This window comes from Engraulis encrasicolus, chromosome 20 (genome assembly GCF_034702125.1).
Source record: "Engraulis encrasicolus isolate BLACKSEA-1 chromosome 20, IST_EnEncr_1.0, whole genome shotgun sequence".
NCBI lineage: Eukaryota > Metazoa > Chordata > Actinopteri > Clupeiformes > Engraulidae > Engraulis > Engraulis encrasicolus.
The window spans coordinates 18,131,432-18,146,916 of NC_085876.1; the positions used below are offsets into that span (position 1 = coordinate 18,131,432).

A 15,485-nucleotide genomic window follows, 5' to 3' on the forward strand; every position below is an offset into this window, starting at 1 on the left:
TTTAAGTCATGTAATATCAGTTCTTTTTACCCAAACAACCGAAATGAATATTGAAATCAGACTCAGAGAGGTTTGCCGTAGCGACATAAGGCACGATACCATTAGGCTACATAAAGGGGAAGTCCAGGCCAAAATCATCAACAATCCACCGGGCAAATACCCTGCATGCCATATGGTCAGTCCATCCCTGCCTACCTTGCTGGGTGTAGTGTGGTGTGGTGTGTGCCTGCCTGCCTGCCTGGCTTGACAGAACGCTGGAGGGGGATGTCTTCCTTTTACTGTTTGTAGATGGAGAAAGGGGCCAGTTATGCAACTAGATTGGCATACACAGAAAAAAATGAAGTGTTAATTCCACACTTACAGAGTCGATTTTGGCATCTTCTAGATTGTATTTGGTCCCAGAATAGGCCTAAGTGTTGAATTGACATATCATTTTTACTGCCTGCTGCTGTACTGTTGCTACAACCCATTTGATGACAAATAAAGTGATAAATGTTATAAATGTGCTCAATTATTTTTTAATAGGCTACCTTTGCATGCCCATGCCCATGCATTTTGCCCATGGGAAATATTTTCATTACTGATTAGTTACGTTGTTTTCATGTGCAGCTGTCAGAATCACTCCAAATGTTTTTTTGTGGTGATGCATGTTTAGAATGTTTCCCCAGGGTGCCTACATATCATAATTATAGTTGTCATGATATAATTCAATGAAAGATTAATGATAGGCTATATAGGCACTGTGCCTTACACATGTATAAAACGTTAGGACTAGGCCGTAAACCTGTTCAAAACAAACGTCTAGGGGGGTGCTATGGCGCAGCACGCTAAGCCCCACACATATGGGCTTGCATGGGGTTCCACGGGGACCCTGGTTCAAATCCGTCCGGGGTCATTTCCCGATCCTCCCCTGTCTCTCTGTCTCATATAGGCATAACAGGCCCTAATATATATAGGCCTATATATATATATACACACACACACACACACACACACACACACACACACACACACACACACACACACACACACACACACACACACACACACACACTGCTGCTGGTGTACTTGATAGACCCTTTTTAATATTTATTTTTCTTCAAATGCTACTATTACTATGTCAGAACGCTACAAAGGACTTTTAGAAAAGCACAACAAAATACCTCCTCTTAATGTATGTTCTCTACAAGTCTTCTGTTGTCCAGTCTTGCACTTTAAATGTCTGTATGAGCACTGTCTATGTCCATACTGTCTTATGTCCATGTATGAGTATTGTCTATGTCTATACTGTCTATGTCCTTACCTAGATTAGTCTATGTCTGCATGGGAAAGCAAGAAACGTAATTTCAAATTCTTTGTATGACCAGTGCATGTAAAGAAATTGACAATAAAACCAACTTGACTTGAACTTGATATATATATATATATATATATATATATATATATATATATATATATATATATATATATATATATATATATATATATATATATATATATATATATATATATATATATATAAAACGTCTTGAAACAAGGAATAATATCTCACCACCATTTCCCTTCTTCTCAGTGCAAGAAAATGTGTAGGCCCTACAGTAGGCTATCATGATGTAATCTCTTACACATGTTCCACAAGATGACAGGTAGATTGTTGGATTGAAGCCTGTTTGGTCCAAGCCTTTCCTTGCAGGTGATGTTAGGACAGAGGAATGTGTGAGCATCAGAACTTGTGTGTAATTGTAGTCCATGCGTTATCCCTACCCCATTAATAAGTCTGAAAACAACAAGATCTATGTTCAAATGTGCAAATAAACATCTTAATAAACATAAAACACAATTGTATCTTAGTTAAGCAACTGTGACTTATTGTCTGATAACTGTTCTGAAAGAGACCGTCTTTGTTTGTAAACTCCATCACCACACAAACCCACTATAGCCTTTTGGGCTATAGCAAATGAGGTCGAAAAGAAAAGAAATCTTGTTGCCCAGAGAGACGTTTTCTCACACTCAGGAATAAATGAGCCGCCCGGTGGAGAAATGGATAGCTGGGAGGGATGGATGAATGAATAGAAGCGCAAGCTACACCCACCCTCGCATGCATGCCTCAACTGCCAGCGCGCGAGCTGAGGATAGTTAAGCTCGAGGAGCCCGCGGTGACAGACTCAAGGTGCAGTGCACAGGAAAATCCCGTCGCTGCGTTTTGAAATCCATCTGTTTTACAGGTAAGCGTTCACGTTTAACCGAATGACTGGATGTGTTTTGTCTGCTTGAGATTATCACCTTCTAATGCGATTTCACTTTGTGTTGGTGGTGTGTGGACCTGCATTGAATGGGTTCGGACAACCATGCGCTGCACATTTGTTGTTGTCTTCTCGTACCTGTATTCAAGGTGTTCACAGACGCGCGAGCTGACTTTTTAAATGATAAATGTGTAGGTCGTGTATTTGTATGTTATTTAAAAAAATAAAATAAATAAGGCTTACGGTCATTTTGTCTCTTGCCTCTAAATGTAACCAACACTTCTTTACATAATAGTGTAATCTAATGTAACAGAACGGTCACTGTTACACGTAGTTTCCTCCTCCTAGTGATAAACTATAACTCAGGTGAACACGTAGAGGTCTTAATCACAGGTTTAATACAAGTGTGTTCACCAAAAAAAAAAAGAAAAGAAAAAAAGAAACCCAGATTAGCCTGAATAAAGAATAGCCTTTGATGTAGCATACCCAACTTTTGGTAGCTGGAAAGTTTGTTCCACAAAGCTACCTGCAACAGATGTTGTTTCATGTATGCTGTAATGTCAGCCTGCACAGGATTCAATCAACTTTTGGACTGAGACTTCACTTGAGTGATCTTGGATCGGAATTCGGGACCTGCTCTTGGTGCCCACTGAGTCCATAAAGATGAGGGTGGCAGCGGCGTGCAGCTCTCTGCTGATACTCGCGCTGGGATGCCTGGTTTCCCTGCCCGTACAGGGCCAAGGTAAAATCTTTGCATTGCCTGGCTGGCACTTGCATTGCCTCCCCATCAATGCATTGCCAGGCACTTCCAGAGCTGTATAAAGTACTGTAGAAGTAGAAGTACTCTTATTGGTGTAGGCCTACAACTCTATAGTAGCCTACTACATTATCTTGCACAGTTTAAAAGTACTTCTGCTTTTACTTTTACTTAAATACAGCTCTGTACCTCCAAGTGCCTTCTCTGACTTACCTCTCTCTCATTGATGTGCAGAAGGGTCCATGTCTTTTTTTTGGCAGTGTGTGTTTTGTGTCACTGATGTGTCATGTGATATCACTTTTTTTTCTCTCATGTCTCCTACCGTATGTGTTTTTTGTGTTTATTCATGCTGAACTCTTAATCCCCTAATATCTGACAGCTCTGTTTTATGTATTGCGTGTTTGTTTTCATGAAAGCTGCTGAGGAACTCATGTGTATGGCTGCAAATCATCTCAAGGCAGCTCCATACATCTCGAGTTCACGACTACTCTTGCAAGAGACATCACATATTGTCCTCGTGACGGGAGGAGTTGTTGTCTCTCTCTCTTTAGATCTGTCTTTCGATTGAATGAAGACTGACTGACTGACTGACTGACTACCAAGGACCTCCTGGCTGCCCCAAGGGTGGTTTCACACTTTCCCAAACCCCAGTTGAGTTTAGACTTGACTTGAATGCCGGCCTTGCCTGCGAGGCATCCAGCCAACAGGTTACGAGTAAGAGAGATGTTAGTTGAGGGGTGTAGGCCTACATCCATCCCTCCAACACTTAAGTTATTACCCTCCATGTTTTCATTTGAAAAATTCTTTGTGGTGACAGTAGGATTTAGTGAGGAGTCCTGAGATTTGTCTTAACACAGGCTCTCACTTGGAGGATGTTTTTGATTTTTTTTTTTAAGTAGTTTTTCTGCCATGCCAAATCTAACTTAATTGCATGGGATTAGCAAAGTGGTAGGCCTAAACGGCATGCACCTGTTTCAGATGTATGTGTAGAGAGAGAACCTCTGAAATAGTGTTACTTATTACTTATAATAATACAATTTCTGCATGCTTGGTATGCCATACTATTGCATTGAGAAATAGGCTGAATATTTTCTTACCTGTAGCCTTCCATTTTTTTAATGGTGTGGCCTACTGTAGGCTTACATCAGCAAGAAAATAAGAATATACTGTGTTCCTTTTGAGAGACGTGACCGGCAAAAGTCGCCTTAGAAACCTTTGTAACTTTTGAACAAATGAAGTGCGTTTAACAAGGACAAAAGGAACAACAAGCCTTCTCTCCCTGTGCTGCATCTGCACTGTCAGCTTGCAGTAGGTCTCGCCCCATTGGCAAGACAAGTGCAGCATAATCCTTCACTGAGTTCAGACTCAGAGATCTTCTTTTCAGAAGCATTTAAGATGCACCAAAGCCCTGTTGTCTTGACCAGGTTGGTGAGCCCACTCAGCACAGTGTTTTTTTGCTTGTGATTGCATCCCAGCACTTCAAATGTGCCTAATGTTAAGAGCATTGAAAAAAACTTTAACTCATACTTTTTTGGGTGTGCTACATCTGGTCTTGCTATGTTTTATGTACTCCAGCGCACGGTGTTTAAGCCACACTTGTCACTTCCGTCCTGCTTCCTGTTGCTTGTGACCTGTTGCCTTGGTGACGCCCCGCCTCCGTGGAGAACTTTGTCACTGGGGGGACGTGGTCTAACGATAGGGCACTGGGTTACTATGCCGGCAACCCAGGTTCGATTCCGGCCCGGGTCATATTTTGCCAGCCCTTCCCCGTCTCTCTCTCCCCACTCGTTTCCTGTCTCTCCTTCACTGTCATGTCACAAAATAAAGGCACACACATTAAAGTTAAGAAAGCTCCCGCACACTGTTCTGTCTTTGGTGCGCGCACTGAATCGCGCTCCTATTCCAGGTATTGGCCAGACTGGAGACTGGAGCCGCCTAGCGCACAGACAGAGCGCTCTATTCTTGTGAATGACTTACGTCATTCAGGAATGGGACATGATTGGTCCAAGACCACAAACCGAATTATTTTAACCTATGTTTGTAACCATTTGTAAGTTTGAATTGCTTGAAGAAGATCGGTAGACCGAAACGTTGTAGTAAACCATGCAAATGTGAACAGTGTGCGGGAGCTTTCTTTACTTTAACGTTGGTAACCCAGGGGCTCCACTCCTGCGCACCTGACCAAGGAGGTGTGCAAGAATTCTTCACTTAGCCTACTTAATAAAATAAAGGCACACAAGCCCTAAAAAATATCTTCAAATGTAGTCAGTGGCGGGCTTTGACCCATTCACAATTTTTTCATCCAATCTTTTTTTCCTTTTAATATATTTTTTGGGCTTTTTATGCATTTATTATGACAGAGACGGTGAATAGCCACAGGAAATTATCAGGGAGGGCTTGACATATTACCTCGGTCTGGAATCGAACCCGGTTTGCCGGTGCAGAGGTCAAGTGCCCCACTGGGTGAGCCACGGCCGGGTGCCCCATTTGTGTTCTTGATTGCAAATTAGATAATGACCTTTAAAGTGATACTGTCCCATTTTTGGAAATAAGCTCATATTACACCTCCCCTTGAGTTAAATAATTTAGTTTTACCTTTCTCCTGTACTTTCAACCGTTCTCTGAGTACGGCAGTGCAACTTTTAACTCCATGCTAGCAGTAAACATTGAGTCCTATGAGACCAGCTGGCGGCCCGAAAATGGGACAGTATCACAGTATCACTTTAAATTGGGCTTTTGTGAGATATTGAAGCCTGTTGCGTCACGAGGCCACAGGCACCAGGACAGGACGAGAGGCACCAGTTTGACTTACAGCCACAGTGAGCTGGTAGTGGTGGGTGGAGACCAGCGGTAGCGATCCAAAAAGTGGAGTGGCGATATCAGAAGGTGTCATGTCATCGATGATGATGAGCGCACAAACAGTGTAGTGTTTGTGGGGATTGTTTGCTGCACTGCATCCTGGTTTTATTCATTTATTTAATGACTTATCTCTTTCTATGGTTGTTTTTTTTTTTATTCGATACTTATTGGCCTTGTTTGTGGATGGAATTTGCACTGGGCCTGGCAATAGCAATGTGAAGTAGTGGATGTGGAGTCATGTGGAGTAGTAGGTCTACATGAATGAGGAATGAGGAATGGTGAAAGTGGTTTGCTTCTCTCTTGCTCTTTGGATGGACGATCTACTGGCACGAATAGCCTTTAGGACTGCTATTTCTGTATATCTGTCTCTCTTTCTTTATAGTTTTCCTTCCAGACTTTCTTCTCAGCAGCCTCTAATGAAAAAAAGTCTCATTCTCTTGTAAGAAGTACAGAGTAAAAGTTCAGTAAAAAGTCAGGTGAAAGCGTGGTTTACCATGGCATACAGTACCGTGTGTGTCCATGTATATAGATGTTATTTTCAGTTTCACACTGTTAATTAGTCTGTGAGACAAATGGCACTGCTTGTTTGTGTATGTATACCCAAGCAGTTCTTGAGTTTCCAGCCTTGAGAGAGAATGAGACTTTGCTTGAATGTGACGTGTCTACCTTCCGCCATATTCCTTGTCTTGTTTCGTGCTTACTGTACTATATATATTTATATATATATACATAATCTCCTCTGACTCCCTATTAAAACAGATGGAGATTTCACTCCTTTGAAGCAGTAGGTGGGGTTCAGTCCGTCTCAAAGCCATCTGCTAACATTAACTTTAATCATTTAATTTCAGATTTAGCAGACTGAAATGCCTTACAGGTGCCTAGATTGGGTCAGTGTGTCTGATAGAGCCTACAGCAAAATTAAAGGGGTATGCCACTATTTTGGGGCTGAATACGGTTAAAATCGTTGCCCTGAGTTTATAAAGGTGGCAAAGTGTCTTAATTTTAATATTATGCGTTGTCTTGTTTTAAGGAGGGAGTAAGTATCTAAGCTAGTGAGAGTCAATAGATTGCACATGCTACAGTGATCCATTGACTTTCACTAGCTTAGCTACATACTCCCTCTTTTGACTTGTCTTAAAGCAAGACAACGCCTAAGATGAAAAATAAGACACTTTACCACCTTTATAAACCCCGGCCAATGATTTTAACGGTATTAAGCCCCAAAATAGTGGCATACGCTTTTAAGACTTTTTTTCAAATATCAAAATAAGCCACTGAATAAAGTTCAAGAGAGTCCTTGTGCACAAGCCCTCAGTAATGCAGGTGCAGGTGTGAGGCAGAAGAAGGTGAATCAATGAACAAAATTCAACAGACACCGCACACTGCTTACTTTTCTTTACTTTAGTTCGCTCCGAAAAAATAAGGTAAAGAAAAGTAAGCAGTGTGCGGTGTCTTTTGAATTTTGTTCATTAAGTCACTGTGAATGTTGAAGTAAATGGTTGCATCTGCTGTGGCACTAGACATTATACTGGCATCTGCTCAGTCTCCTCCAATTAATAATGATAGTGGTTATCGCTGTTATCCCCCCCCCCGCGGCTGCGGGCCTGTTTTAATATGAAATCTTGTTGCTGCAGAGCCAAACTTTATAGTACAGCACACTCATTTTCCCTCGTCCATCTCCTTGTCATTTACTAGTGCTACTCACTGCTGACTGTAAACAAAGCTCTGGCTCTGTCATATGAAATTGGCACAGAAGTACACAAGTACGAGCAGTTTGACATCATTTTTACAGTGCATCACAGTTATGTTAACTGGTAGCAGAGTCTGAGTCTGAGACTGAAGCCCACCCACTGTCCTTTCTTCCACGGTTTGTGCATGTGGCTATGTGCATGTGACAATGTATTCAGACATGATTATACATTGTGCATGTGGCCAAATTAAAACTATACATTGTTGTAGTCTAGTATCCACAGATGACTGAGAAGAGTTTTGTTATTGTTTAATTGTTTTCGTCAGTTTCATCCCCAAGAAGACTGCGTTTTAAAGTACTGGGCACAGATAAACTCAGTGTGTCCTGGAAAGAGCCCAAGGGAGACTTTGATGGCTATAGGGTTATCTATGGTCCAGAATCAGGTATGTATGATGCTTTGTATCATTGCATGCATGAGAACTGTAACTGCAAGATATAAAAACTATTACAGTGAGTAAAAAAATGTTTCAGGATTGTTACAGAATGAATGACTATTGTTACGTCATGAGTGTACGGTATCTCCTTCTTGTCCAACTTGCAGCAACTGCTTTATTGTAAACAACCTCACATCCAAGTTTTAGGATAAAAGTGTTGTCTACACTGAACGTTCTCAGTGTAGAAAGTTTCTTCACCCCAGAAGATTACTCAGTGTTCTTTGTTTTACTTGCGCTGATTTGGCCTTAAAATGTTTACAGGACAGGATCAGAATTCACTGATTGTTAGCAGCAATTAATGACAATAACCATAACTTAAACCATTGAAGAGGGATTGGGAATGGTTGTTCTGCTTTCACCTCTCCTCTCCTCTCGTCTCGTCTCGTCTCGTCTCGTCTCCTATCCTCTCCTCTCCTCTCCTCACATCTCCTCTCCTCTCCACTTCTCTCCTCTCCTCTCGTCTCCTCTCGTCTCCTCTCCTCCTCTCTCCTCTCCTCTCCTCTCCTCTCCTCTCCTCTCCTCTCCTCTCCTCTCTCCTCCCATCTCCTCTCCTCTCCTACTCATCTCTCGTTTATTCCTCTCTCCTGACCTGACCTTTCTTTCCTCTCTTGCCCTCCTCTCCTAACCTCACCTCACCTCACCTCTCCTCTCCTCTCCTCTCCTCTCCTCTCCTCTCCTCTCTTCTCCTCCCCCCAACAGCCTGACCTCACCTCTTGCTCAGCTCCTCATATCCATTAAAGTCGCACCTGCGGCAGTGCCCCAGTTGTCTGGCTGTGTGTTGATTTAAGGTGCGGGAGAAGGGCTCATTTCTCCCCACCGGTGTTTGGCTTTCACTCCTGTGCAGTGTGAGCAGCCAACACTGGTGGCCTGGCCTGGAGGGAGCGTTGATCACAGAGATGGAGTGAGGTGTCAGGAGGAGGGAGAGAGAGAATGAATGAATGAGAGAGGAAGAGAGAGCAGGGAGGGCAGGGGAGGGGAGGGTAGCAGGTAGAGAGAGAGAGAGAGAGAGAGAGAGAGAGAGAGAGAGAGAGAGAGAGAGAGAGAGAGCTGGGAGGGGAGAGAGAGAGAGAGAGAGAGAGAGAGAGAGAGAGAAAGAGACAGAGAATGGATGAGAGATGAAGAGAGAGCGGGGGGAGAGCTAGGGAGAGAGGGAGATGGAGATAGATAGAAAAAAGAAGAGGTGTACGAGAGACAGAAGGAGGAAGAAACGGCTAGAGCTGCAGCTGCCTTGCTTATTCATAGTTGCAGGATCGGGGTCAAGAATCTTCAGCCACCGCCTCTGGCTTCGCATAGACGTCACATAGACATGACTACGTAACCTCATCTGATGGAGAGAGGCAGGACAGGACAGGACAGGACAGGACAGCAAAGCAGTGGCGTCTTCAATGCCACAGGATTGGGGCAAGAGTCTCCGGTGACCGCCTTGGGCTTTACGTAGACATCACATAGGGTCCCTTCGAAACGGGAAAGGCAGCTGTCCTTCCAGTGAGCTAACTGGACATTGAGTCAAGTGTGATTCAAAACATAATTGCTTTATTTCCTCCCTTGGCAGTTCACTGCAATTGTGGGCGTAACGGGGATATTTGAGGGCAACATCAGATGCTGACTTGGTGCTGCCTTATACCCAAAATGCTGTGCGCCACCTCTCTCTCAACAGGGTACCTGAAAACAAATATGGCTACCACCCAAGCTACTACCTTATAATGCTCTTTATTCTGACACTTATGTACATAGATATTGAGAATCGAAGGGATAAATCAACATTGTCGTATCTAAATATGCGGTCACTAGATCTACGATTCCGCCATTTGACAGTCATTCACCGCTCAAATAGCATTCGTAAGCTAAGCGCTAAAGTGACGAACATAACTCCCACCATAGAATAGCCATAACATCAAATGCGCAGGGCAGCGCACTCGTTAGTGCTGTTCGTAACGGCAGACTCATCAAGGCAAGGCAAAGCAAGGCAAGGCAAGTTTATTTGTATAGCGCATTTCATACACAGGTGCAACTCAATGTGCTTCACAAAATTAACAAATGCAAAAAAGAAAGGAAACAGGGAAGAAAGAAGGAAATAAATTAGAGTCAAAGAACATTTAAAACATTAAGATAAAACACAAGGTAAAAAAAATAAAAATAAATCATCAGCTAACTTCACCTATCTGATCAGAGCCCTCTTTATGTAGGAGGGGAGTCATCGAGTCACTGCCTTTTATTCCAAACGCCACTCATACGTAGACATACTGCACCTAGCCGAGCGGTTTAATTTAGTAGATCGTTTACCTAGCCAGACCTAACCTAGCTTTGTGCAGACTCCACAAACCTGACACTCAAGTCTACAGTAAAGCCACAGCCTCCATTGGACATAGTCATTACATTGTTGTACAGACAGACAGTAGACAGACAGTATGGCATACAGTACACAGACCAAGCCTGGTGGGAGTTTGTATCCTGATGTAAAAGCATTACTCTGAACTGATACATGATCATTACCGTGATGGAGAACACAAAAGAAACTTCAAGCTAGCGACATTTTAGGTGCCGGAAACGGGGTTGCTATGGTACTTTTGTAGCCTGATTATCATCGACTTTCAAATCTCGTCTGACCAAGAGCATAACAATTAACATTTCCCAAACGGTATGGTTGACCCATCTCCCTTAGTGGGAGGAATTCCCGTTTTTTTCCGGAGCTCAGAATCGTATTTGTATTGTTCTTGGCCTGACTAGAGGCAACGCTGAAGGTGTTGCGTCACTAGGAGGACACAGCCTGGCTAGTACTTTTGCATCCCCACTTTTGGGCTGCCTAAATGAGGCTTTCTCAACTTGCACTGCAGACAAATGAATGGAGTGCAGCAGCAGTAATATTGTTAAGGATTAAAAATTCTGGGGGAAAAAATGCACCACCACTTGTAAACTTGGTCAGGCGCCCTTGATCCCAAATCACATATTTCTACAGTACTGACTTTTACAGTAATAGCCTACAGGTGATGTGATGAATTAACTTTTCTGCCTGGACAAATAGCTACAGGTAGCTGTGCGTACAATCACAGGTAGTTGATTAAACGGTAGAAATGTGTGGCATGTGGATTGTATCATTCCCTCATGATCCTGATGCTCTCATCATTGTACAACTCATTGCCCTGTCAGGGCACTGCCACGGTCAATGGTTTTCTACTGACATGGCTGACAGCTCTCTAGTTCCAACAGCGTGTTCAGTCATAGGGAAACATATTGGGCTGCTGCTGCTCCGCTGATTGTTTCTTTACCCCTGTACTGGGTGGGAACCAAGGGGAAACCTTCAGGTTCAAGACATGAAGACAGTTTTTTCCCCGTCATGCTGGGGGCTGGGTACGGAAGCAGACTTTCAGGCTCTGGAAGTCTAAAAATCACATACTGTAGACTCCAATGGTAACCCCTAACCAGAAAATTTTCACACTTCAAATAAACATATACTTACAACCTGGTTTAAATATTATTATTATTATTAATAAAAATAAAAATATAAATAGTTAGACAAGAATAAAGTAGAATACATAAGCTATGTATATAAAGTAAAATGAAAATAAAGTAATAATTAAAGGAAGTGGAAGTGCATGTCAGTGGTGTACATGATTGACTGTAGTGACCTGTTCTTTCACACCTCGGAACACTTGGCAGACAGAAGTTCCAGTGTCTGGTATAATAATTGCAGCCAGGGTTCTAAATTAACACCAGACAACCATCCAAATTATGGTGATGAAAAAAGTTAATTTAGAGCCCTGCTTACAGCCATATTTGGAACTGGATGCGAGCCAGCGGATTGCAAACGATGCTCAGGTGCACGAAAATGGCAGCCCCCTGTAGTTCTGTGGTTTTGGCTTCATTCGGCTCTGCTAAAGCCTATGGGTGATGATGTCACTGATACGATACGATACAATACAATATGATACGATAGTACTTTATTGTCAGTTTGCACTGAAATTCATTTTGCATCCCTGTCAAAGACTCATTTAAGACAGGACATACACATAACATCACAAGACTATTGCACATGTGCCATGCTCCACATGCATAAGCACTAACTGGCAAAAACAGACAGAGGACAGAGGCCTACTGTATATACAGACATACAGACAAACATGGATGCTGAGATGGGAACAGACCTTTGGCTGAAGTACTGTAGGGGGCACAGAGTCCATAGTGATATTTAGACGTTGTGTCTGCAATGGCGTGCAGTTATTATTTTTTGAAAAACAAATATTTTTGGGGGGCATTTTTGGCCCTTCTTTTGATAGTGCAGAGAAGAGTTGAACCGGAAGTGAGAGGGGAGAGAGAAACGAGGAAGGGTCGGCAAAGGACTCGGGCTGGAATCAAACCCGGCTCAGCCGCGTAGCAGACAAGTGCCCTACCGTTAGCGCCATGGTACGGTCATTTTTATTGTCCCTCTTATCTTCCTTCTAAGGCACTACAGTACAGAGGGAATATACGTAGCAGGCATTGCTAAAGCCTGATGAATCTCTCCTTGCATAGCACAAGGTTAATGTTAATTGTTTTTAAAAAAAAAATGGAATTAACACTAAGCTCGTAAAAGTCTGTTGTGATGTTTGGAGTTTGTGCCGTATCTGCAATGATGGATACAGTAGATATTGTGTATACTGTAGTCATGGAAGTCTTTATTGTCGCTGGTGTGGCGTATGCACTTACAGGTATCTTTGTTGGCCATATTTTTAGTACCCCGAGGCATAATCATTTGTAAAAATCTGGTGGTTTATTGCTTGTGTTTTGCCTAGTACAGTAAATACAGGTTCAAGATCCATTATCATATTTTACTTTGCAAACAAGGCTCAACAGAGGGTTTTAAAACGTAACAAAATAAATATGTGTGTACGGCAGGCGCATGCACGCATGCACATACACACACACACACTCACACACACACACATGCACACACTTTTCTCTCTCTCATCTCTCTGTCTCTGTCTTTGTCTCTGTCTCTGTCTCTCGCTCGCTCTCTCTCTCTCGCTCTCTCTCTTTCTATCTCTCCACACACACACACACACACACACACACACACACACACACACACACACACACACACACACACACACGCACACGCACACGCACACGCACACGCACACGCACACACACACGCACGAACGCACACATGCACGCAGGCAGGCAAGGCAGGCATACACCCAAGATGGAATTCTTCTGTAATTTGAATAACTAAAACGTTGGTTCTGGCATGCCTTGCAGTTAAATATGCTTGACGGCTCCGGTCGTACAACATGCCCACACAATATCCTCTGCAATCTGTAGCCCCAAGGCAAGCAGGCAGGCAGGCAGGCAGGCAGGCAGGCAGGCAGGCGGGGCTGGAAGTGGAGAGAGTGAAGACGAGAAAAGAAACCCAAGGAACGACAGCCACAGCAGATTACTTTGTCAGATTATCGCTGTACAGTAGATCCTGGCACTTATGGGGTACAGACTGAGGAGTTGGGTCAGGTGACACCTCCCAGACACCACCAGCACAGCATGTGGTGCTACAGTACTGTACTGTGATGGTTAGTCATTACAGGGATACGGGATAAATGACAATCAAAAGCCGACACTTTTCGGATAAGATAGTAGAGCACCGCCGCCAGCATTAGAGATCCTTATCCACATATCTGCTTGTCTTGTGGTCTGACCAAACAGCCGGTTTAAATGGAAATAGTCATTAGGAGATTACTTTTAGCGGTCTTCAGTAGTCTTCTGGGTTTTAGCCAGCGGTGTAGTCAGAAAGAATAATATAGTAGTGGTGCAATGAAGAGGTGGTTTAAGTATAACCATTTGGTGATTACGATGCGGTGAATGGATGCACAGGGCAATCTTTAACCGATGCTTCAAATAGGCATGCAAAACATGTTTGAACAGTCCCAGTGCAATTTGCCGGTCTAGTGCACAGATACTGTACGAAGATGACAAAGTGGGATGTTGGAATGTGACAAATTGTGCTTTGGGTTCTACTGCAAGGTGATGGATAAGCGGCATTTAAAGATTTTAAAAACTCCACTGTAGTGTAAGGTGGATACTTTAAACCTTTTTTCTGAAATTTGAGGTGGTCTTGTTATAATATTATTGTAGTATTACTGTAGTATTACTGCAATATTACTGTAGTTTTAGGCAGTGACTGCAGTGATTTGAATACAGCATACTGTTCTAAAAAACCCAAACAAAAAACACTGCAAAAAAGAATGCATTATGCAGTATTGTGGATACAACACTTTTATATTCTTGAAAAAAAAAAACCTTCTGTGTGTCTGTGTCTGTACAGTATGTATAGTATGTATGTATGTATATATGTATGTATGTATGTATGTATGTATGTATGTATGTATGTATGTATGTATGTATGTATGTATGTATGTATGTATGTATGTATGTATGTATGTATGTATGTATGTATGTATGTATGTATGTATGTATGTATGTATGTATGTATACAGTATATGTATGTATGTACGCATGCATGTGTATGTTTGTATGTAAATGCACATACCAGAGTTACAGCAGTAGGCCGCAGGCCCATTGTAGGGGACAGTGCATCTTATGTAAAAAGGCCCCCTGTGCTCCAGTAGAGGTATGGAGGAGTAAAAGCCGAAGGCTGTCTGTCTGTCTGTCTGTCTGTCTGTCTGTCTGTCTGTCTGTCTGTCTGTCTGTCTGTCTGATTATTAGTGTGTCCCAGCCAGGGTTAATTAGGCTTCATGCCTGGCTTTCCCTTCTGTCCTTTAGGGCCCACAGCAGCTTATGTAACAAGACCTAGCTCCTCAGGCCTGTACCGGGGGTTCCTCAGGCCTTTACGGTACTCCCTGGGCCCAGGACAGCTGACCCATTTGTCGGCTTCTCTGCATGCAGTACAGTACCCTGGTTGGGCTGACCCATTTGTCGGCTTCTCTGCATGCAGTACAGTACCCTGGTTGGGCTGGGCCCCTTGTAGGGTACTGTACAGACCTGGAGGTGTTGAAGGCGAAGGCTCTCCTGTCTGTCTCTCTCCTCTCCCTTTACCGTCCTTATAAAACATCCAGTTCTTGGAGCTCTCCTGGGGGGCATACAGCCCCCCGCCCCCCATACTGTAGCTGTGTGGAGAAGTAAAAACCCTAGCCTCTCATTAAATTAGTGTTTCCCAAACAGGGTTACGTGTACCACTAGGCCTAGGGGTACGCGAGCATAGCCTCGCGCACCATCCTACTGTATGTACTTCTGCCAAGAGACACTACGTCTGGTAACTGTTTTCTGTAGAGCAATGTTGAGCGGTAGGATTTGGCCAGTGTTCTGACAAACGGTCCTGCATTGTAATTTTATCCTAGGGTAGAATGTTTTGTCAGACATGTCTGTTAAACGGTCCTACATCGCCAAATATAGACGTCAGACATGTTTGTTCAACAACTTATCCTGATTTTTCCGAAAATTTCCTTCCCGCTTCC

General features: G+C 43.1%; 1 protein-coding gene across 1 annotated transcript in view; it reads left to right on the forward strand.

Annotated features, from left to right (window-relative positions):
• Nucleotides 1-2,145: 2,145 nt before the first annotated feature.
• The window catches only part of LOC134436371 (collagen alpha-1(XIV) chain-like), a 160,939-nt gene continuing 147,599 nt past the window's right edge, over nt 2,146-15,485 (forward strand). Inside the window, exons 1-3 of the mRNA XM_063185539.1 lie at nt 2,146-2,225; nt 2,808-2,985; nt 7,876-7,992. Coding sequence (XP_063041609.1) covers nt 2,907-2,985; nt 7,876-7,992 — 196 coding nt within the window. The 5' untranslated portion in view covers nt 2,146-2,225; nt 2,808-2,906. The remainder of the gene's footprint in view (nt 2,226-2,807; nt 2,986-7,875; nt 7,993-15,485) is intronic.